The sequence below is a fragment of the Haemaphysalis longicornis genome, unplaced genomic scaffold (genome assembly GCF_048455015.1).
Source record: "Haemaphysalis longicornis isolate Haplotype H1 unplaced genomic scaffold, Haemaphysalis longicornis Haplotype H1 scaffold_10, whole genome shotgun sequence".
In the NCBI taxonomy this organism is placed as follows: Eukaryota; Metazoa; Arthropoda; class Arachnida; order Ixodida; family Ixodidae; genus Haemaphysalis; species Haemaphysalis longicornis.
The window spans coordinates 30201382-30226905 of NW_027526204.1; the positions used below are offsets into that span (position 1 = coordinate 30201382).

General features: G+C 49.9%; 1 protein-coding gene across 2 annotated transcripts in view; it reads right to left on the minus strand.

Moving 5' to 3' along the window:
- The window catches only part of LOC144158332 (TBC1 domain family member 25), a 128427-nt gene that overhangs the window by 43747 nt on the left and 59156 nt on the right, over window positions 1–25524 (minus strand). For both annotated transcript variants that reach the window (XM_077689154.1, XM_077689155.1), the window contains exon 2: window positions 4835–4953. In XM_077689154.1, coding sequence (XP_077545280.1) covers window positions 4835–4953 — 119 coding nt within the window. The remainder of the gene's footprint in view (window positions 1–4834; window positions 4954–25524) is intronic.

The window sequence follows — 25524 nt, forward strand, 5'->3', positions numbered from 1 at the left end:
CGAAGCGTTGCATGTGCAGCGCTTGTGTGAAGCGACCTTGACTTGGAGCTAGATACAGTGTACAAACAAACCAAGTAAAGAAAGGCACATTCTTCCATTCACAAACGTGTCCTGGCTTCGTTTCAACTAAGCGAACGAATTGCGACCAAGCAATTTTTTTTTAACCTCCTTGATTGCGACGACCCGCCGGCGGCCGGCGGACGAAACGCTGGGCCGACTGACTCTGTCGGCCGGGGAGCCGTGCAGTAGCGCAGCCGTGGCGCAGCCAATTGCCAGCTCAGCCCCTCCTGACGTCACACGAAAACGCCACAGAAAATGGGCGAGCGTAAAGAGAGGAGGACAGCGTTTTCGAATTAGTTTTTCTACTAAATAAAATCGCGTAAACGCGCCTAGAGTGGTCGAAACATGGCCTGGGGACTCCGGACTACAATTTGCGCTAGTAATCCCGCAATGTTTACATATCACTTCAGTGTCCCTTTAATTCCACGCTGATACACGATTATGCTTCTGCGGCTGCCGAACCCTTTGCGCAGTGTTTGCTCATTACTAAGGAGACAAATCGCCGTGGGAAAACACGCTGTTTGTCGAGCGACAGCTCGGTTCTCGCGCCGAAGGGGCACCATAAACGCGCACATGATTGCACCACAAGACAAAACATGGACGCTGGTCCGCGCTGGTCGGCGCTGTAGGCGCAGGGAACTTGGATGCAACTAGCGCCTCCTGGTATCACTCTCTGACGGCACGCCCCCTTCCTCTCTCCCCCTATTCCCCTCTCGACACCCCTCCCTTTGGAACGAACCAGCGATTGGACGCTTTCACTGCGTAACTGCGCGGAGCGCAGGTTTGACCTCGGATGAGCTTGAAGGTCACATGGACGCTACGAGGAACGACACGTTCTCTTCGTTTGTACCCGAAGTTTTCGCTTTCAAAGTACGGGCAACGTTCCGGGAGACCACCCAGAGATCGCGTATGGCAAGTTCGTACGCGGCTACTTCGGGACAAATGTGTGGAAGTTAAAATCGGACACGTCCCGAGTCTGCCTAAATGTACGATTACGTAGCAGAAGCAGCTGAAGAACTAACCAATTTAACGCGAGGCACCAAGAAATCATCAACTGAGAGCAAAAAAAAAGTAAGAATTAGACATATTCAGAGCGCTCGTCGAACGCGCCACAGTCAACAAAATCGAGACAGAAACACGTCCTTTGGGACGTGATTACCCACGTAAATGCGATTCAAGTGGGCGCACCTAAAGAGATACGATGCGACGATAACAGCACGCACGATAAGAGCACACACGACAATAAGCGTTGTTGGCGCCGCTTTCGCGCTCTTGAAGCACTCTGCTAAAGGCGTAAGAGGCGCGCTTTCCGGCCAAGCGACCAGCTCACTGCGGTCATTCCCACGATGCCGTGGGTTCCGCTCTACAAGCGCGACTGCGGTAGTGCGGCGGATTTCTCTTGAAGCGAATTCACTTTAAAGGAGCCATGAAGAGAAAATACAACTTCGTTTAGTTTGAAAGAACTAGGATTCAGTATCTCACTCAGCTCCATTACAGCCAAAAAAAGTTTTAACGAAAAAAAAAGCAAGAACTATTTAAAAACTCAAATTTTGCGCCACAGTGACGTGTTATGAGCAAGAATGACGTCATACGGACCAACAATACGACATAATTTTCAGTGCGTTAACTGCACGTTAGCATTCAGGTGATGCGGTCAAATGGAACTAGAGGGCCCGTTACAGACGTCCAGTCATGTGTCGTCGCGACAGGTCATTTAGGCGGCCGTCAATCGCACAAACAACGTTCCGTGACGTCATAGAAGAGTTGCGGGAAATTGGCTAGGGGGTCGCGACTGCTTCACGCGTTTTCTCTCATATCTTCGTTATTAGTTCGAAGATTGCGATGATATTGGTATCATTGTTATCGGGACGAAGCATCCTTTCTAATACACCCAACTTGTATTTTGTCTTCATGGCTCCTTTAACTGGCTCCCCAAGAAAATAAATAAATAAATGCACAACGTTATATAAGCCAACGAAGACGCAGGGTTTGTTTCGGGACAAGGGAGGTACAAACAAAACCTCCCCCCCCCAAAAAAAAAAAAAAACAGTCGGATGCCGCTAATTCTGGGGCAACACCTAGATGCCAGTTAAACCAACTGAACTTTTTTTTTCCCGGGGGACGGAGTAAATGATAAACCAGGAACGAATCCCCTACGGTGCTGTTTTGCATTAGTTGGCCTTTCGTTGAACAACGGGATGTTGCTCACGAAAGGCTGATCAGTATCCAAAGGCCTGGAACAAGATAACCCTTAAAGGGCATGTTTCGCGATCTCTTTGTCAAGCGGTGCGATAAACTAAGGATTTCAAGCCCTACAACCTCTTTTTGTAGAAATTTGTTTTTTTCCCTGAACAGCGTCGTCCCCGCCAGAGCGATCTGCGTGCACCTTGCACGGGTGAAGCAGCCATTGTTTGTGAAATGAAGCATGCAAAAATCACATGGGGGCGAGATTTGCAAAAACACTTCAGCGGGCGCGCGTGTTTTCGCGACGGATCGCTATACAACCTTCTAACAGGCCCGTTGGAAAGGTAACAATGGCCACGCTACCCAGGGACCATAGTTCGAGAACACGCACTTCGAAGGTAGCGGAAGGATAATCGTGCAAAATAATAAGGAACAAAGGCCAAGGAATGACGTACACAAGCGCTTGCTACAACTACACGGTTCAGTACACTGCACCCCTGTATTTTGCGCCCTGCCCTTCCCTTCTCGTTACGGTGCGCTGCGCACGCGCAGAGTTTTCAGTCTCACATCATTGGGTTTATCACCAGACACGTGTATCTTTGGTGACAAGAGAAATGCGCGCAGGCTCCCAACAAAGACTACAGCATACATGTGGTGCTCCATCTTATACCCCTCTCACACGGGCACTTTCAATCGCGATTGAGTCGACCCGGATCGAGCTGAATCCGGATCGGGCCGCTGCTACGCGGCAGTTTCAATCGCGATCGAGCTCGATCCCGCTCGAACTCAATCCTGGTTTCTCAAGCGCGATCGAGGCTTCCAAGCGCGATCGAACGAAAGCGGCGATACTCTCGTCCCCGCTCAGTAATGGCACAGAAGGTGACAACTTCAACTAGCGCCACAAATTGTATCAAATAACTTGACCCAAATAAGCGTGCGGTAACATTTACATATAGTTGCGTATACCTACGACCGCGCGAAGTTACCAGACGCCGGCCGCAAGTACATTGTTAGCGCATCTGGCGTACACGAGCGCAACTGGTGCAACTTCTTGACCGCGATTGAAACGTGCCGTGTAGCAGCCGCAGTGCGTCGAGCGCGCTCGAAAACTCGATCGCGATTCACTTCAATCGCGATTGAAAGTGCCCGTGTGACAGGTGTATAATATCAATGCACTAATGTGGGCTGGTCAAGTTACTGGAGTGGTCAGAGGTTTAATACGGACAAGGCTTAAATCTCGTACCGAACGCGCTGTTTTAAGACTTCCAACTACTGCATTTTACGCCAGCACCACAAAATGTGCACGCTTATAGCGTGTACGCGCTAATTCCTGGCTGAACAAAATACCGCAGTGTTAGTTGCAAAGCCGCGATGTTCCGGTCTTTGCCCATGTTAGTTTAAAGGGGCCGTGCACACAAAACACAAGTTTGGTTCATTCGAAAGATTGCCTCGTTAGAATCATACTGACACCAATTTTAACGGAAACTTCGCTCAAATAAGCTGTATAATTAGGAAAAAAGGGAATTCCCCATGCGACCCAATAGCTCGTTTCCCGCAACATAGCCTACGATGTCATACCAGCCAGCCCTGCGATTGGTGGAGGCCAGTAAAAGCAAACGCAAATTAGGCAGAGCTTATAAGCTTGCAGAACGAGCTATTTGCGCTTAAATTTAGGGCACATTCTTTTTAAAGCAGTAAGAACGGGGGGGATAAACAGTGGAAGTTACGGAAGCACACGTAAACAAAGAAGTACCGATTCGTACGGCTGTTAGTGCTGCGCGTACTATGCTTGTGTTGCACTGCAGTCCGCCGCTTTCCAGTTGTCTTACACGCACTGGCCGATTGGCGTAGGCGACGTTGTCTTACGTGGCTCTGTTTGTCGAGCATATTCCATGTTTCACGAAACGATTACTTTCTACAGTCAGAAAAACAAGCCAGGTGCATATACGGTCAAAAAAACAAAGCGGTGGCAGACAACGGCCCCATGAATGAATATGGTAGCGCCATCTGGGAAGACTTACGCCAAGCAGCGCTGCAGCCGAATCGCGCAGTGCAAGTTCATTTGTATACGCGCGCTTATGACTTCATTGCTGGCGTCCCGAAAACGCACGATTTGGCGGGAGAATCAAAATTTTAACCAAAGTTTAACTTTCTCAGTGAATACGGCATCACTTGCTGCCGGACACGCGCTGGGAGCACTATGAAACACGAAATCTGTCGAATAAAACTGACTTGTATTTTGTCCCCATGGCCCATTCAAGCCAGCCGCAAACGCAACGTGGTCGCCGGTAGAAGTAGAACGAGCGGCAAAGGAATGCCTTGGCCTATGGACTTAACGCGGATCTTTCTAAAATACATGCCCACATCATTCAAATAAAAAAAAACATCAAACGTGCCCAACAGGAACGAAACCACCCCATAAATCAAGTATGCGAAGCGCGTAATGAAGGCTCGAAATTCAGCGCGCTTTTTACAAGCCCAATATCACACTTTCACAGACCACAGCCTAAATGGACCGCGTGTACGTCTTCACACAGCGGTAATCCAGAGCTGCACAAAAGATGACGCACAGTCAAGCTGTGGAACTTACCCCCGGATGTCGAAGGCCCTTGCGAGGAGATTCTGGAGCACCTCGAAGGAGGTGATCTGGGGGTCGAGGCTGAACTTGCGCTGCTCCGGCACACCGCCCGGCTGGCTGCCCTCGCACTTCTGCAACAGAAGAGAGACACGGCACAGGAGACGGTTGTTCACGTGGCATAACAACGTCAGCAAAATCGCACTGCCCCGCATCGCGAACAGCGCCCCGCGAGTCCTCTTTGAAGGACCGTCACTTCGGACTTGGCGACGAGGTCTCCTTTGAGCGGCGCCTTCTGGCTGGGGCGAGTTGCTTGGGGCTCGCGCCTTTCTAGCCTGCTAAAATAACGCGAACCGCGACAGCGATATTGCATAACACGACCTTTCCCGAAACGCGCAGGAACAGCCGATGGTAGAAAACAAACAACAAAAGAGGAACCCACGCGAAGCCGGGCCGGCAGTGCCCGGCCTCGCGTGGGTTCCTCTGGGCCGCGTGGGCCGGCAGTGCCCGCCGCAGCAAGAAGTGCAACGGTATGACATCGACACGTCGACCAGCCGAGATCGCTGCGACCTTTCGAAAACGTCCCCATATCGGAACACACTGCGCAAGTTTCGTAACAACCGACGTGTTGAGGGCTGAATATCAGTGATTTTTGGCACCTCGGTGTACGGGCGAGTTGCACGTACTCCTTGAGTGTTATTTTTTTTTGTCCGCTATTCACAGGCGGCGCCCGAAAATACTGCGAGACGACTGGAGGAGTACTGCTGCTCTGCTGCTGCGGAGAACAAATGCCTGGTTAGTAACGCTTAGGAGAGAAACACGACCTGGAAATGCGTGTCTGCAACGTAAGTGTGTCTGCAAGTAAGTTGCGCTGATTCTTGGCCGCTCATGTTGTGCCGTTTTGTAAGGAGATGGTAGCTCTTTTTCGCACCAGGATGCTCGCAGCAACTTTGTTTCCCAGCGATGTTCCAAATGTTTCAAGCAAGCCTTTAGCCTTGGCCAATCCCTTCGGCCGATCCTCCGCATTAATATTGGTGTCATGAACGGGATTCGGGAATTTCAGAACGTTAGACGAACCTGCCAGTTCACCTGTCAAACGCCCTATTTTCGCCGTTCTGGTTCCATTTAGGACTAATTGCACGAACCACGGTGAATTCACCTTGCCCTACCTAAAATTTACAACGGCATCACATTAGAAACACCGAGATTGAATTTCCGTATCACCAATAAATTTCCTTGATCGATTGTAGGGTTGCTTGATTGATTGCGAATTTCCTTGATTGATTGTAGGCGATGATGCGCGCCGTAGTGGAGGGCTCCGGATTAATTTTGACAACCTGGGGATCTTTAACGTGGCGCCGAAATCTCGAACACACGAGTGTTTTCGCTTCTCGCCTCCACCACAAAAGCGGCCGCCGAGGCCGGGATCCGAAACCGAAATGACCTTAAGCTCAACAGCACAACACCTTAGCTACTGTGCCACAGCGGCGGGTCAGCCATGAATTTCTTGCTTGACAGCAAAGAAACAATTTCGGTGCTCCCAAGACAGCCCAAGATTCACTGACGAGTATTACGTGATACCGCATGTGGCGCGTAAACGTCCGGAAATTAATAAAAAAGGGACTCGCGGCAGAGTGGCTGTTCTTTGCACTTTGTTCTGAAAAGTGCGCCTTTTTTTTATTCAGTGCCAGTGTTCACGCGGGTACACCTAAAAACCTTGAAGTGAGGTTTTTGGTGCAATTTGATACAATAGATACAATTCTATCAAGCTGATACAATCAGCTTGATACAATTTTATTGTATTGTTTACCACACAATTCCGGGTATACACTCAATACTAAAACGTCATGCTCGAACTAAACTTTCACATTTTGCCTGCCATTACGGTCCTCAGCAGGTAACAGCAGGTGTTTGTTTTTTTTCTACCGAGAAAGGCGGGTGGACAACTATAACCAACCTTGCGACTTGCAGACTGGACAGTACGCCGCAGGCGAGATAATTATGCATTATGCGGAAGCCATCACTGCACATTACATTCTGTGCGGTCAGGGCACTGGACGATAGCGGAGACAAAAGCACACCGCACGGCTGAGAGATCGAAATTGAGAGAGACGGATAGCGCAACGATTCGCAAGCCCCGCTTCTTCCCTGCTCCCCACAGGGCATCTGCAGGTCATTTGAATGCGGACAGTATTCATTAATTTGAATGCGGACAGGTCATTTGAATGCGGGCAGTAGTAGGTTTGCCAGAATCTCTACACTGACATGCTACTCGGCGGGGGAATGGGTAGGGGATGGTAGAAAATGCCCTATAGATAACAGGGCGGAAGAACGAGGAGAAAAAAAAAAGAACCACACTTCCTGGAGTTTGTGGGAACAGTTCGATGAATGTCACAATCTCCGTAGTATGAAAGAAGTAAGAAAAAAAAGCACACATCGTGGAGTTTGTGGGACCAGTTCGATGAACGTCACAATCTGCCTAGTATGTCAAATCAGTCCAGTGCTTTGCGTTCAGTCGAAGGGGAGGGCTATGGACCGAGGAGTACTTTTAAGCTGAGCGGTTCTGGGCGTAGGTGCTCGATCTCCAGCTCCAAACGGCACCTTGCGACTATGTAAGCGGGGCACTCTAACTGTAGGTGTTCTACAGTTTCCGGCGATCCGCAGTTATCGCAGTGCGGATTCGAGGTTGCACCGAGTCGAAACAGGTATGTTTTCGTGAGCGCTGCATTGAGGCGTAATCGGTGGTATAAAGCTTCTTGTCGGCGCAGAAGTCGCTCTGGCAGCTTTATTCTGCTCAATTAATATGGGCTGTAAATGGTTCTTGAGTTTTACTTTTCAGGAACACTGACGCACCTAGATTGTGTAGATGACAGACGTGGGAGACGGATCGGGCCGTCTTACTCTGAACGGATATTAAGTCGAAAAACTCCAAGAAACTGCGGCAACACTACAGTTGAATCTCGCTATAACGAACAGTGATATAGCGAATTATCGGCTGAAGCGAAATAAATACAAACTTTGGTCACGCTTTATTTAAACGACACTTATTATTTTATAACGAAACTGAATTTCGCGATATCGGATGTAACGGAGAAATATTTGAAAGCTACTTGAAAAAAACAACCCGTCGTCCAGAACTGCAGAAGTTAAAGGCACTTTTGTTCGCGGACACTGCGCAAAATTCGTCCTGCTGACTGGGGTGAACAGCCACCAGACGAAGATCATATCCTTCATCAAATAAACGAGGACGCAGGCCTGTTTTGTCCAGTGAACCTTCACGTACTCATGTTCCGGTTCATTGAGACAGCAGCGATGGCCGACGTACAGAGGCAGAAAACAAATTAAACACAGTTCCACCCAGTGTGACGTCTGCCGACCCAGCGGAGTGGTTCTCCTGTGTCGGCCCGAACGTCAACGGGCGCTCTCCCGACAACGGCAGAGCCGTCGCCGTGCAAATTCCACGGTTCGCTCAAAGAAATTGGCAGCCAAACACGCGGCGGCAGGCTCCCTCCCCTACGAGACCACTGCGGCCTCTGTCGGTGAGTGGCCGCGAGGCCACCGGGCCCTGTAACGGTGGGTCTGCGAACGTGACCCGACCCTTGCGTGACGCAGGACCTACAGCAAAGCTACAACAGCTCCGCTGTTAACGACCGATTTCGTGGTGAGAGGCAGACTCGGAACTTTACGGAATGATTAGCGTGCCTTGCAACGGCCGTCAGCACACTGAGCGCGAGCACACACAAAATATTTTCCGATTTTTTTTAGTTTCAAAGGCGCTAAAAGCGAAAAAGGAACGACCTGCTCCCGAGCAGCATAAGCACTGATATATAATTAGGGTTGTTCGTTTTCGGTTATATATATATATATATATATATATATACAAAGTCATCACACACTCGGCAGAAAGTATCAGGAGCTTCTCAACTTCAACGCGTTGAAATTGGGGCTTGTTTCAGGCTGGTAATCGCGGGTTCATCGGGGTTTTCGAGTGACGAGTGTGGCTGACCACTCGCGAGTGGTGAGCGGGGACCGCCACGCTCGCACTCACTCGCACTGGGAAGTCCAGTCCAAAACGATGGCAAGGCGCACTCACCACTCACTAGTAAGCGGTGAGTGGACGTGCGAGTGCGCACTCGTGAGTGAGCCTGTCAAGTGCAATATAAGCCACGCCGACACTTAAATGAGCGGGGCAAGGCAGATAACCTAGTGAACGGTGCGTATACATTTAGGTGCATTCGTGTGAAAACACAGCGGCGAAGCGTGTATTTACTATCCCTCAGAACGACGTACTTCACAAAAATATATACTTTCCCTAAATATAATTCCCAAATATAAAATCGCATAGAATAAATCGGAACTTGTAATTCTACCTTCACGTTGAATTTCAACAGTAGACGAGTTCTGAGATGACTTTAAAGGCGAGCCAGGGAATAAACCGCGCGCTGTTCTCATTCTGTGATGATGACTGCAGAAACTATGCCACAGGTCAGATAATCGTCATCGGTGCCCGTCTTCAAGTCGGCGGCTCTAGCTCGAGCTGCCTCGCCGTTGTCGCATCGCTGTCTTGTAAAAAGAACCACCACACAGTATCACCAAGACATCGCGGCCCTTGATTGATTGTGGGGTTTAACGCGCCGACGCAACGCAGGCGATGAGGCGCGCCGTAGTGGAGGGCTCCTGATTAATTTTGGCCACCTGGAGATCTTTATCGTGCGCCGAAATCTCGTACACACGGGCGTTTTTGCTTTTCGCCTCCATCAGAAAAGCGGCCGCCGCGGCCGGGAATCGAACCCGCGACCTCGTGCTCAGCAGCGCAACGCCTTAGCCACTGAGCCACCGCGGCGGGTACACATCGCGGCCCTTAGTGCCCTTTAAAGGGACACTGAAGTGAATTTGTCAAGCTCCCGTTTTTGCTTGGACTGCGTAGACTGGCTCAAATTAGCACACTTTTCATCGTTTATCCGGTTGACAAATCGGTAATTATTTTACAAAGCGCGAAAGAAGAAAAACTACCATGCGCGGTTTGCGGCGGCCGCACCAACTAAAGCTGTGACGTTAGGAGGAGCGGGCACCGTGATTGGACGATGCCCAAGGTGAGCAACCAAACAAGTTTCGGTTTCGGTTCTGTAAAACACAACTGGTGGCGTTGTTGGATGGGCATTCTCAATAACTCAGTAATCATCGTACCGCGCTTCTGCCATGTTGTCAGCTGTGAAAATGCATAAAGATAAGCCTGTCAGGACTGCTTGGAATCGTAGCATTCACTAGCCGAGGCCGACGCAGTGCATGGACGCCCTCCGCGTACCCGCAGACGCCCAAATGTCATGCGCTTTTCCCCCATATTTGGAGCTTGCCTCACTCATGCCTGTACCGTAAAAAGCGTGTTCGCCCCAGGCCAAGGGTCTGTTCATTCTGGTCTGTGCCCACTGCCCGCAAGCAGTCGGTGCTTATGGCAACAGCACGCCAACGAGAACTCGCTAGCGTGCCAGTGCCAGCCTGCGCGCGTTCTGTGAACTAGTTCGTGGAGCCATGAACGTTGCGGCCCAAAAAAAAAGGTGAACTCAATGTAGAAAACATCGGCAGAAAACAAAAAAGTTAACTCACAAAAAAAAAATCGTACCCGCGGGGACTCGAACTTGTGACTTGCAAAACACTTGCGACAACACACCCAGCGCCCTAGACCACTAGACCACGAGATTTTTTTTTTTCTTTACTGCATGGAAAACTTCCTTAATACCGCCTACGAAAGTTAGGAGTCATCCAAGAAGATGCACATCACTGCAGCTAAAATAAGCCGTCTGTTAAAACTCTGGCAAGCAGACGCACGCGTCCAACAGATGCAGCCATTCTGGTGGGTCACTTTGCGCCGCATAAATGCTCCGCACCAACGCAGTTTGCTCCCGAAAAATGGACTTCGTTGGGCGAGGGGGTTCCGCGTGCCTGTCCGTCATGCGGCACTTCCACAAGCTATACAATCCGATCACAACAAACATATCATAGGGCACTCCAGTAACATCTCTAAAAGGCAAGAACCGAAGTGTATAAGGGGTAATGTCCATGTCCTTTTTAAGAGTTCGTTGCAACACATCCCAGAAAAACACCGCATCCCGGCACAAAACAAAACAATGATCAATGGTTTCAGGTTGATTGCATAAACGGCAATTGTCAGACCAAGGAATAGACATTCCTTTCTCGCGCAACCATGTTTTCACTGGGAGTGTTGATGTATGCAGCTTAAAGAAAAACGTTTTTGCATTTGGAGGAAGACACATACGTGTGACCCGCTTCAAAACACTGTCCTTATGGCGGCCAATGTAAGGCTGGCGATAAACCGGCACTGGGAACAGACTCTCTAATAAAGTGTTCGTCAAAGCCTTCCTGGAAAGGGTAAACAGATATTGCAGGGAAAACCTCGCAGTAAGGAAATTGAAGGTGTCAACCACCTCCTTTAAAAACCCCCATGGCGGCTTCGTACTGACTTCACCAGTGGAGACAAGCAAAAACGGTAAATGAAAACTTATGCGCTGTTGAATAACGTTGAGCAGAAGTGGATGATGCGTCACCTTATAGAAGAAAAACCGAGATACAAGCTGGTGTACAAACAAATGTATCAGCCCAGCACCCCCACACACTAATGGAAGAAACAAATTGTCCCTACGCATAGGTTCCCATTGGGACCCCCACACAAATGTTGCAAGAACTCTATGTAGAGCTTGCACTTTAGAACGCGCACAGTGGAGTACTTGCAGCACATAAACAAGCTTTGCGACAAGGAAGACATTACAAACGTGTGCACGCGCAAACACAGAAAGTTCTCGCCCCATCCATGCCTGAGAGGCTCGCTTGACTTTTTGGAGTGCCAATGACCAATGAGGCCCGGTGTTTCGTATTTGGTGCAAAGGTACACCTAGGTATTGAAGTGCGTCCTTATCCCAAGTAATGCCACCAAATAAGGACGGTTTCGCACCCCATTCACCAAACCAAAATCCCTTTGTTTTTTCCATATTCACAGCTGCTCCAGACGCGCCACAAAACTGCCTGGTGAGATTAAGGGCTTCCTGAACGCTTTTTTTATCAGCACAAAAATAGGCAATGTCTCAGCCGACCTTGGTAATATAAGGTATATATTGTACAATACGTTTACACTTTTATTTAGTTTTGGCATTTCAAGCAGCTTAGGTGACTATTTGTTGTATTGCGCTCGTGCAGTAAGCGTACCCCGAGTTTCCACAATAGCTCACGTCTAGCAATTGCATTTCGTAGACGGAAAAGCGTTCGCAGATGCGTAGTCGTGCTGCTGACCGCTGTGCTTGTTCGCCCAGCGCAAAAAAGTGCTTCCCGCACCCTAGTTTTACGCTGTACGGTAAAAATATCAGTTGATTTTATTTCCTTAGTACCTATATTGACTTCGCTGACTCTTCTCCCGCCTTCAAGAGGCCTTATATTTTCCTACTGGCGTACCAGTCAGCGAAGCGTCGCATGTGCGCTTGTGCAGCGCTTGTGTGAAGCGACCTTGACTTGGAGCTAGATACAGTGTACAAACTAACCAAGTAAAGAAAGGCATTCTTCCATTCACAAACGTGTCCTGGCTTCGTTTCAACTGAGCGAACGAATTGCGACGACCGTCGGCGGCCGGCGGACGAAACGCTGGGCCGACTGACTGTCTGAAGGCCGGGGAGCCGTGCAGTAGCGCAGCCAATTGCGAGCTCGGCACCTCCTAACGTCACACGAAACCGCCGCAGAAAATGGGCGAGCGTAAAGAGAGGAGGACGGCATTTTCGGATTAATTTTTCTACTAAATAAAATCGCCTAAACGCGCCCAGAGTGGTCGAAACATGGCCTGGGGACTCCGGGCTACAATTTGCGCTAGTAATCCCGCAATGTTTACATATCCCTTCAGTGTCCCTTTAAGTGCAGCGCACTTTATGGGCTCGCCTTGTCGTAGCTCGCTAACGGTCGATGCGACTGCCGGAATCAGGCTGCGCAGCGAGATAACGGACCCAAGTAGAGCCTCCTGTATACCGTCGTTAGCGCATCACGCTGAGGCTTCGAAAACCACGCGGTTTATATAGTCCTAACCGTTCGAAGCTCGTGAACCGCTGGCGCTTGTCATACATCTCCCCGTTGTTTAGCGCTAAGAAAACTGCAGGTACATTTCAGGCGACATCTGTGTATATAATCGGCGGCCCCCGCGTTCATGTAGTTAGGAACGCTCATTCGGTTGGTTTTTACGATAGTAAGCGAAAAAAGCGGACGCGCAAGGAAAAAATGGCGCGTTCGAAATGCCGCTGAAAGGCTCCAGCCGCGCGGGTCCTGGGCGCCGTAACAGGGCCCGATTTGAATAAAGTGTTTATGTCTCTCTCTCTCTCTCTCTCCAGCCGCGCAAGAAAAAAAATTCACGCGTCTCCACGAAGTGAATCATGACGAGTGAGCGAAGCACTGGGGGTCGTTCTGACCGTATATCACCCGTGGAGTTGCCCACTCGCGTATGTAAATGAGTGACAACGCGTGTGTGGCAACACAACTCCAATCCAATCCGATACAATTCAATTTAATCCAATGATCCTCGCGCATGGGCAACACTGTACACAGACGCCAAGCCCCGGACAAAGCGAGGTCCTAAGGTGCTTCGCCGGCAAAAATTACGCGTTCGAAATGACGCAAAACGGCTCAAGCATACGAAATTAAAGCAAGCACAAAGAACAGAACTGCCGACTGGCGCAGTTTCAGGCAGGGGGTGCGCGAGCACTGCGAAGGCGGAAAATTTGAAATGCATTGAGTGGCAGCAGTGAGCGGATAACGGCGCTGCCGCCCATTATGGCGAATCACTGCTCTGCACTTCCGACTGCTTTCGCATTGGCTGCGTTCCAATTCACGGACAGCTTGGTCGAGTGCTTACGAAGCAGTCTAATTAGACGTCTGAAGGAAGAAGAATTGGAACGGCGCAGCTATGGTGGCTATAAGCGCAGCGGTCACCAACGCAGACGAAAACCTCGTAGCAGACTCGTCGAGAAACTCCATCTGCTGCTTTCGTAAATACTATTACCATTGTTATTACAAACATTTTGTTATTTAAAACTCAAAAGCATATTCACCACGACTACATTATACGAAGTATTTCAATAAAAAAACAAGTTAGTTTGTTACAACATTAATACGTAAAAAGGTGGCGCTGGCTAGTTTAGACAGTAAGGTAGCCTGCATCGTTGCTAACTTCGCTGCCGTCTTCTCCAAGCAGTCTTTGTTGACTGCTTTGTGGGAATCGGAACGGGGCTTAACATGGCGCACTGTCCGCGAAGACGGTAACGAAGCCGTCTAATCGGGAAATTGGAACGCGCCCACTGAGTGGAACGGATTTAATTTTTTTTTTTAGAATGATTGGTTTTTCGCTGTTTAGCTTTCGATGATTGGTTTTTCACTACCACCACACAGCGCCGTTCTCATCCTGCTGGACGTACGAAAAGACAGGGTTACTCGTACGAGACTTCTGAGTTCGGAAAGCAAGACGAGGCCGGGGTTGAACAGTAGTACGGTTTACGTGTCTCAACACCGCGGAGGGAAGAGACGCCGCGCCCTCGGCCGTATACGTGCAGCGCCACTGCACAGGCACACACACTTCAGCTCCGGGGGCGGGCGCCGTGCACGATCGAGGCTGCGCTGATTGCGAGCGGCGAACAAAGGGCGGAAAAAGCTGCGGCACCAAAGAGCAGCAGCAGCAGCTGCACAATGGGGCGGCTGCAACAAGCCACTCGAGGCAGGAGCAAAGGACGGCTTCCCCGCCGACGACGACGAGTGTTTGCCCGGCCTGAAACAATCCCCCCGTTCGCACTGCGAGACGATTACGCGGGCGCCGCCGCCGTTTACAGCCGCGGGCAGTCACGCAGGCACTGGCGCCCGCATCGGGACTGGCGCTATTACCCCCACTACTATTACTGTTACGGCCACTCCAGCTCGCTATTAATTCACGCTCCGCAGGAGGGAGAATGAGCAACAGACGTTTATTTGAGGAAAAAATGCCGGGCCATCTCCACTAACGTCAAACATGCGGAGGGGCAAAGTATGCAGTATGTAAGTGTATTCTTGGCGCCTTGGCGTTTTTGCCAACGGAGATGAAACCGTTTCCGGTAAGGGTATACAACTCTGCTATAAAAGTTTCTCGTCTTTGAAGCACAAAGACCTCTGGCGCGAGGCGTAAACGAGTGTCCCAGTGTTTTGTAGCATGAGCTACACTGGCCGAGGTTGAGCAGTTTCGCGTGGCTCCTGGAGAGCCGTGCTGCGCATGCGCTAGGAGCAGTGACGTCACACGACGCACAGAACGTTGCCCGCTGCCCCGCGTCTCTCACACACAACCCTCTCTCTCACAAAGTCTCTCAGCGTCTTCGCCGACCTCCGTTCCAATTCTAGTAACGTTGCTCCGTTCCGCACGTGGCGGCCCGGTCCCCTTGATGATCATGCGAGGGGTGGCCGGGTGTGGAACCTACGGCTCGTGCGTCGCAGCAACACCGGCGTGCGCCTTTGTAACCAGCTTAGCTCTGGGGCAATTGGTGACGCTGCGCCGCAGCCGCTTGATAAATATACACGTGTCACATAATGCGTACAACGCGTGTGTGTCATTGAAGCAGCAGCAAGCATGATAATCAAGCTAATCCTAGTCAACCAGGAAAGCTAAGAATAACCAGCTGAACCTTAGCTCACGCTACGTATATCCTGGCATAGCCGAGCTAAGCCACTGCTAATTTTTTTTAGTACGCGTTACGAAGCGCTCCAGCGCGAGGCGTAAACGAGTTTTTTTAGTGCGCGTTACACTGTAGCGGGAGACGTAAACGAGTTTTTCGGTGTTTTAGTACCGTGACTACATGAGACGACGATAACGACGATGACGACAGGAGACGCCAACATCTCCAGCTCCTAAGGGGCTTCACCCCTGAAAGGCAAAGGTCAACCCTATATTAAAGGGACACTGAAGTGATTTGTAAACATTGCGGGATTACTAGCGCAAATTGTAGTTCGGAGTCCGTAGGCATTGTTTCGACCACTCTGGCCGCGTTTACGCGAATTTATTTAGTAGAAAAATCAATTCGAAAATGCTGTCCTCCTCTCTTTACGCTCGCCCATTTTCTGTGGCGTTTTCGTGTGACGTCAGCAGGAGATGAGCTGGAAAATGGCTGCGCTACTGCACGGTTCACCGACCAGCCGACCTACCGATCGAGTCAGTCGGCCCAGCGTTTCGTCCGCCGGCCGCCGACGGGTCGTCGCTATTCGCTCGCTCAATTGAAACTAAGCCACAGCACCTTTGTGAATGAAAGAATGTGCCTTTCCTTACTTTGTTAGTTTGTACACTGTGTCAAACTCAGAGTCCGGGTCGCTCCACACAAGCGCTGCACAAGTGCACATGCGACGCTTCGCTGACTTTACGCTAGTAGGAAAATCTAAGGCCAATTGAAGGCGGGAGAAGAGTCAGCGAAGTCAATATAGGTACTAAGAAAATAAACTCACCCGAAACTTTTACCGTACAGCGCAAAACAAGGGAGCAGGAAGCACTTTTTGCGCTGGGTAAACAAGCACAGCGGTCAGCAGCACGACCGCACATCTGCGAACGCTTTTCCGTCAAAGAAATGCAATTGCTAGACGTGAGATAATGTGGAAGTTTGGGGGACACTTACTGCAGCAGTGATATACAACAAATAGTCACATAAAGTACTTAAAATGCTTAAAATAAATAAAAGTGTAAACTCGTCATACATTATAAACCTTATATACCCAAACCGGCCAGCGCTGGCTCGTGGTCTAGCGCTTCTTGCCATCTGAGGACGTTAATCGGGTGCCGTATGACGTTTTTGTGCTCCTAGGTTTGTTTAGCTTGTGGAAGTGCCGCATGACTGATCGGCATGCTGAACCCCCTAGGCCGACCAAGGTCATTTTTCGGGAACAGGCGGCGTTGGTACGGAGCGTTTACGTCGCGCAGAGTGATCCACCAGAGTGGCTGCATCTTTTGGATGCGTGCGTTTGCTTGCCTGAGTTTTGAATTGGTGCCGACCTTTGTTAGACTGACGGGCTTACCCTTTTCTGTCTGTTAGTGTTTATATTGTGTGTCAATTGTCTTGGCTGACTTCTCTCTAAAATTTCCATGTATTAAAGAAAAAAAAAAAAAAGGCTCGTGGTCTAGCGGTCTGAGGCGCTGGAATTTGTTTCGAAAGTCGCAAGTTCGAATCCCCGAGGGTACATGTATTTTTTTTTTGTAAGTTTTTTTCGTATGCGGCCGATGTTTTCTGAACTGAGTTCACCATTTTTGGGCCGTAACGTTCACTGCTCCACGAGCGAGATCGCAGAACGCGCGCATACTGACAATGACGCGCTAGCTTGTTCTCCTTGGCGTGCTGTTGCCACAAGCACGGACTGCTTGCGGGCAATCGGGTGAAAACAACAAACGGGTGACGTTTAATTAAGAACGCCGGTCGATTTGATTAGCATGCTCGCAAAGTGAAACTTGCGAGGAAACAACCTGGTCGCGAAAGGCGGCACGCACGCAGGACCAACGTTTATCTATAAACGCTGCGCAGGACCGCGGCCAACTAAGAACTCCGGCTTTCTGAGATGTGACCACAGTTACGGCCAAAACCCAAACGAACACGCTAGAAGAAGCACGCTTCCGCACAGCAGGCACCGCCACCACGATTAAACCGAACTCACTCCACTCCCTTCCACCCACGAAAGACTTTTTTTTAACTGAACAAAATGCAAGAAATAAAGACAACCTTTCAAATTTAGGAGTGTTGTAATATATGAGACAGCACTAAAAAGCAGTTAGCGTGTTAACTGCAAGTTGACCCTCGAAGAATACGGTCAAATGCAACTGGAGGCCCACCACAGTCGCCCTCTCATGTTGCTTGATGGTAGCCTAGGTCGACCGCGGCCAATCGCACTGACAAGATTCCGTGACGTCATAAAGACGTCGACGGAAAGTGGCCGGAGAGTCGCCTCCACTTCACACGTTTCGTTTATTATCTCAGTTATTTCTTTGAACTTTGCGATAAAATTACACCACTGTGATCGGGACAAACCAGCCGTCTCGATTAACCAAATGTATATTTTGTGTTAATTTCACGCCTTCGCTGCGTTTCCCACAGCACGGGGGCACATTTGGTGTTTAAATTGTGCAGGTGCTACCTGTAAGGCACAACTTTTCTCTCTGTACTTTGCAAGCGAGAAAGTGGGTTAACAATGCACGCGCTCTTCTTTACTCCAAAGGCGGCCGAACTCGCAAGCGAAAATCTGCGCAGCGTAACTGCAACCAGTTGTGGTAATTCATAACCGCCTTCAGACAGCCGTTAGTACCTTCTGCATAACCAGAGAAGACCCGTTGCATTGCCTTGCGCGAGTGGGACGCTGTGGTGACCTTTACGCGTTGACCTATCGGGAGTGCCCTCTCCAACCGAGAAATCTATCGGAAACCTTCCATTGCCCTGTATACGGTGTTCCCGGCGCCGCGGGTTCTTTCTCGAGCCTTTCGTAACTTAATACACTTCTAATCTCGTTACACATAGGTACCCCCTAAAAACGCGTTCCACGGATTTTATCTAAAGCGATGTGGGATTTTATGCTCAACGAACATTTTTCCTTTTCAATTTGTGCATCTATGTGGAACACATGAACGTTAGGAAGATTATATCGTCCGTTCAACTTGCATGTTGCCGCTACTTTAGTAAGAGGCTTCGTTTTCCGATTCTTCTAAAAAGCATCGACTCTTTTCTATCGTTCGTCCTCGTTTATGCACCCATTCGTTTAGGCGAACGCTGTTCTCCGCATTTAGAATTTTATACACCGTGCTCGTTCGTAGTACGCGCGAAGAACGGGGACTTTTTTTGCAAACAAAGTCATCCTGCTGAAAGAGACCAATATACTACCAGATGACCACTTTAATACTAGAGAACCATTACAGGCCACCCCCGCATACCAGCAAAGCATACGCGCTTTTGGGAAGGTCCGCGCTGTTAATTAAGCAGCTGTGCTAGCGAAAGAAACAACTCGCCCTCGTACTAACGGCTTTAAAGGGGCCATAAAGACGAAATACAACCTCGCTCGATTCGAAGGTACTAGCCTTAAGTCACTCACTCAGCTGCATTCCCGCCACAAAAGACGTTTTAAAGCGAATTCTCACTCATGCCGTCTGTAACGCGAACTTTCAGTGACGATGACGATCATTGTGGGTGAAGTGTAGCAAAATTAAAAATATTACCAGTAGCTTAGCTCGCCTATGCCAGGATATACGTATCGTGAGCTACGGTAGAGCTGGTTATGCTTACCTTTCCTATGACAGCTTGATAGCTTGAGAGCACGATAGCTTGATTATTATGCTTACTGCTGCATCAATGACACACACACGGTATATGCATCATGTGACACATGTATACTTATCAAGCGCCTCCGGCGCAGCGTCACCAATCGCCCCAGAGCTAAGCTGGTTCCACAAGCGCACGCCGGTGTTGCTGCGACGCACGAGCCGTCGGTTCCACACCCGGCCACCCCTCGCATGATCATCAAGTGGACCGGGCCGCCACGTGCGGAACGGAGGTCGGAGAAGACGCTGGACGCGTGGGGTGTGTGAGAGACGCCGGGCAGCGAGCAACGTTTTCTGCGCCGTGTGACGTCACTGCTCCTCTCGCATGCGCAGCGTCACGGCTCTCCAGGAGCCACGCGAAGCTGCTCAACCTCGGCCAGTGTAGCGTACGCTACAAAACGCTTCCCTGCGAAGCTCGGCGACAGCTCCGTTACGCCCACTCCGCTAAAGGTTGATGTGCAGCAGGGGGAGGAAGTGACGGAGGCGTGCGTCAGCGCGACGTAAATAGGCCCAATGCCATGTTGCGAGGTGAACATCGGCAGCCGTTACCCACAGGCCGACCTATATAGGATGAGAATGGCGTTGCTCTGCGTGCCGTACCGCTGTTAGCTACAAGACCTTACGCCTAACTTACAATTTTGAGCTTCAGGGCCTCAGACCTAACGTCGCATCTTGGGGTTTAGCACCTCAAACGGGCACCCACTCAAAAAACTGCCCACTGCACGCCAAGCAGCAGGTACCGATTCACGCAGTGCACCAAACCAAAACGATAGGCATAGACCTCCTGCTCCGTGGCATAGACACGCGAGAGTTGCTCTGGGTATTTTCGAAAAGTGGTGCCTAATAGCTCCTACTCGCAGTGTGGAACCCGGCAACCTAAGAGTCCACAACGAGAAAGCTTCGCGTTCAGCCATCGTCGTCGTTGGACGGAGGTGTACGTGAGTGCGGGATGGCGTTTATGAACCGAGAAATGCTAAAAGAAAGCACTGACAAACACGCATTTCGCGCAACCGTAATCTACTATGTGCGCGAGTGACGTAATACATGCCAGCGCTGAAAACAGTGTTCAGCGTGTTGTCTGCGCGTTCGCATGCAACTGACGCGAACAAGAGGTTCCGCCACAATCGACCAGTCACGTTCAACTGGCGGTGGTTTTATTCCGTGACGTCACACAGAAAATGCCGGAAAGGGGTTGGGGAGTCCCCACTGCTTAATCTGCTTCCTTCAATATCTTGACAATTTGGCTGATGGTTGAGAGAACATTACTATCACTGCTATGTGGACAAAGCAGCGTTTCTAACGAACCAAACACGTATTTTGTCTTCCTGGCCGCTTCAGGAAGCGGTGCGGAGTAACGCTTAGTGCATCCACCGTGGAGGCTGCCTGAACAAGGTGTTGTGCGCACGAGTGCGCGGCTTCCATTCCAGACCCAGATGGCCGCCATCTTGCTATGGCGGAGCCCAGGCGAAGCCGTCGATCCCTATTCTTGACTTTAGTCTCGGCGCCCGTGGGCACTACGTGACACCGCACCTCTGAGAGCACTCGAATCGCTCGTGAATTGGCGCCTCCAACGACGCGCTGATAGCTCCAAAGCGCGACTATACAAACAGCCTATCAGTGCCAAAAGAGTAAACCTGAGAGCTAACGATGCGGTGTAGTTTACACAGGGTGCACCCAAACACAGCCTCGTATGTTACCCGGTGACGTGGGGCTTTGCAAAGGCTGAGGAGCTTGCAGCCGCTCAAAACGTCCCTTTGAGCAAGATAACGGTATCGCACTCGTGCCTTCCACTCCGAGCCGTAATCAGCGCTAAGGTAGCTTGCTTGCCGAGCAACCACGCGTTGCGAGGTTTCCAGCTCACTCAGCGCAGCACGTGTCTCGTGCCGCGGATGGTACAGCTACATGCCGACGAGGCAGTGCTGGATCAGATCAGATTAAACTTTATTGTTGCCACGGGTGGGACCGTTTTCAGGTCGACGTCAGTGCCCTTCCGGCGACGGCAGGATTCATGTAGATCTCTTCGGCGTCTTCGGCCACCTGGGCTAGTGGGACCTGGGTCATAGGGTCTGTGCTGAGCAGCGCGGCCTCGCACTGCTCCCTGTCCGTAATTTGTAATAAAATGGGGTGCTTTTTAAGAGTTTCAAGGGGTTTTCCTTCACAGGACCAAATTACATGAGGTAGGTCCGCGTAGTTATGACAAATAGGGCATCGGTTAGAGTGCAACTCGGGGTAGTAGAGTGATAGGAAGGCAGGGGTGGGAAATGTGGATGTTTGAAGGTGGCGCCATACAACAGCGTGGCGGCGTGAGAGCGAGGGGTAGGGTGGTGGGTAGCGAGCTCTGGACAGTCGGTAGTGATCGAGTACCAATTCAAGAGGCGGTCCCTATGGGAGAACGATTGAAGAGGTTCAGCAGCGTCACTGGGCTCTCGGATTACCAGTTCTCGAGCAACCTCGTGTGCCAATTCATTTCCTGGGAGTTCGGAGTGGCCCGGTACCCAAACGAAGCGTATGCTGCCTCTCGTGGTCTGTCCTGCTCCCAAACAAAATCAGAGCTTCTTCTGTACAGACCCAAAAGACCAGGAAAACAACCACCTTCCCCACTCCCCCTCATCCAAATCACTACGTCTAAAGGCCAACCCATCCCAATAGTTGACTGCATCAAAATTCTAGGTCTCCGAATACAAGCAAACGTACATAATGTATATACTCTCCGTGCCCTAGAAAAAGGGGTTCACCAGACTACACGACTCATCTCCCGCATAGCTACAAAACATCGAGGAGTGAAAGAAAACAGTCTAATACGTCTCGTACAAGCTTTCGTCATCAGCCGCATAGCATACGTCACCCCCTTCCTAAACCTAAAAGTCAGTGACATACACAAAACTGAAGCTATGATACGTAAATCATACAAACATACCCTAGGTCTCCCCGTTACACTCTCAACAAACTACTCTTGCTCGGTCTTAATAATGCACTAGACGAAATTCTCGAAGCCCAACGGGTCTCGCAACTTGGGCGACTCACGAGGAGTGACACTGGACGCCACATTCTTCAGAGTCCTGGCCTCAGTCACCCCACTATTTCTGACACCCACGTCAACATTCCCCCAGTCATTCGAGATCAACTGGTAATCCACCCCCTCCTTAAACGCATGCACCCGGTTCATAACGAAGAAAGGCGCCGAGCGAGAGCGCTTTACACAAGCAACACTGCTCCAACCCAGAAGTAGCCTACGTGGACGCTACAGAATAACCAGGACGCGAAGCCATGGCAGCGGTCGTAGTTGATTCATATCACCGAACACTAGCCGCCCTCTCCTTCCCTACTCAATTTCCAGCTGTAGGCGAAGAAATTGCTATCGCTATTGCCATTATTTCCAGCCTTAAGATTACCATTATAATAAGCGGCCTCAAATCGGCCATTAACAATTACTCCAACGGGCGAGTTGACCCCCGAAACTTTGCGCCTTCTCCTGCAGGCACGCAAATTCCCGAAACGAAAAAAATATATATCGTTTGGGCAGTGCCGGAGATTAACAGTGTAGTACTCGCCGCGGATAGCCCGCACGTAGTCCTCCTCACCAAAAGTTATGTATGCGGAAAACGATGGCCGCATACCTTCTCGCAGCGCCCATGCTGAGAGCAGGACTGATAACAGGAAGACGCATTTCCGATTCCGGCATCCCAAGTTCGAGGAGAGAAATCCGAGGCCCTATTTCGCGGCTTTACCTCATCGTCGGTATCTTCTTGAAAGCCTCTTCCGATTGGCTTTCAGTGTCATCACGAAGGGTAGAAGCAAAGAGCCGAGTCCAAGTCACGAATATGGCATCCACTGCGCTATTTTATGAATTGTGCGTACAGTTAAGCCAGAGCTTTCATCTTAACTGAACAATCTGTTGTGTTGTGTAATGCAGTTCTGTACATGCTACCAGGTAACGCGCAGTGCTAAGGTGGCCAATTTCCATTATCATCATCAGTAACCGCAGCCCGGTTATAAATATCGTGTAACAACAATAAAGGCTCTTTTCCGTGGGTACGAGGTAGCGTCTGCATCTCTCGGCCACGTATGGTGACTCGGTGGGCGTCGGATACAACACAATCGTGGTGTCACGTAGCGAAAGCTACAGCGTCGAGGGCACCCTTGTCGGACATGTTTTGTTATCTGCTACTAGAGTTCACAACGCACTAACCCTCTCCCTCCAACCTCAGCAGACTGCCTCTGGCCCTCTGGCATTAAAGGTGCCACAACGGCGTTTAAAGGTGTAATAGGTGCATTTAGCACTTAGAGTGGGCATATAATTGTAGGATAAAAATATTACAAGTCGAATATTATTAGTACAACCGGCGAGATGCATTTTCAAGTTCGTGAAAGGGTCAGCTCGGCATATCTACAAAAAGGACGGAGTGAACAGTGTCTGCTCCGTCTGCTTTGTATGTGTAATTACCGTGATGAGGAAATTTTTTGGACGTCGTAACCACAGCGCGTACTACGCATGCAGTGTAGACATACTTTATCTGGTTGATTCGATTGGTTATGAGGTTTAGCGCACACACAGGCGATGAGGGGCGCAGTAGTGGAGGGCTCTGCATTAATTTTCCCTACGAGGGGATCGTTCACATGCGCCCCAGAACGCAGACATATTTGATCTCTGTTAGGTCGTCCTACGCCCGAATTTCTCAAGACTGCCAATGCGCATATAAAAGAGGCCAACGGCCAACCTAGGTCTACGAACCACAGCGGTGCGTCTACAAACGCTTCCGTAGAAATTATAACCTTCTCTGCACTTGAGCTGAATGACGCGGGGGGCTGTACACACCGAAAGCCGATATGCCGTATTTTCGCGATTCTAAGCACCTTGCGCCCTGATTGTAAGCACCCTCCACTACTTTCGGGGGAAAAAATTGAAAAAAAAAAAAAACGGTTGCATGCGAATCTAAGCACCCACTTTTCTTCGAGGAAGTGCCCGTTTCCAGGCGGCCTAGCGCGCTTGCTCGGTCTATTTTCTTTTTAATATTTACCAAATAACACGTTATACCTTGCACCCGTCTCGTCTAGATAGTACAGCGAAAAAAAGTGGAAGGAATGGGTGCAATTTCAGATTACTCAAATCTAAGCACATCCTTAATTTGAGCACCACAATCGTGGAAACCGGGGGTGGCTAAAATTGAGTAAATACGGTATATCAATTCTAGAGTATCGCCAAACCTTAAGAGAATTCTTCTGGTTAAACTACACGGGAGCCTGAAAAATATATTAAGGAGGGTTTTTACCACGGAGCAAGGATACGCAGATGATTGCCCAATTTCCCCACAGCCCTGTAATATTGCGACGCTCTAAAAAATTTCCGGCAATACGTATCCTGGGTAATGGGCTTAATTTGAGCCGCCAAAACAGAGCTCGGTTCAGTTTTTAAACAAGGCATTACCAAGTTCAACTTACAACAGGGAAATTTCGGGAGCTAGCACAGCCTCCGATAACAAAAAAGCGCATAATTTCAATTCGAAGTACCACCCTGAGTTAACGAATACTGATGTAATCGCCTCTTTACGGAGTTCCATATTCACCAAATATTTTTCATTTGAGACTCTCAAAGGTCAGTTGCCGTGCTCCTTTGACTCAAACGCCATTTTAACCAAATGCCTTTGTAAAACGTCGTGTAGCAGCTCAAAGGTGTCATTTGAGTCAAATGACATTCGACCCGAAGGCCTTCGAAACGCTCGTGTAGCACGGGTATTAGTCTTTTGTGCCGCGCAATCATATCGACCACAAATCACCAACCGCCAAAGCTTCCACTCTAACGTCACGCCCACAGAATGCCCCAAGGGCTGAAAATAATGTTTGGACGCTGAGGCCTAAATTCGCCATTTTCTGCACCGAATAACTGAGACGAGGTACGTAACGCCGCGGTCAAGTAGCAAGCCTTGTTTCCGGTAGAATATGCAGGATTAACCATGGAACAAGATAACGCGACATGCTGTGTAGGCGCCGTGTAACTGCCTCCTTTTTGTATGCGATAAGATTAACGTCGGGCGGACGGGACGGGCCGCCGTACAAATAGTGTATAGGCTGCTGCAGCGGTCGTTGAAAGCTATTCCCGTGCTGCGCAGCGCTCGGAAGCGGGCAGCCATAGCTATCCCGTGTTCCTGGATGATAGCCCATCCAAAGAAAGAGAAACCCTCTCACGCGAAAAGAAACAAGAACAGTGCCGTCTTATCATTGGCAGCTGAGAATTACAAGTACTCCTTGTGTGAAGGTACAAAACCCTAATCGGTCAGCTACGCCGCAGTGCTCAAAAGGATACCTGCTCCGAGTTGAGAACTGAGTCGGCGCTTTCTTCCCTTGCCCTCGTGCACTTGCGCTGGTGCAG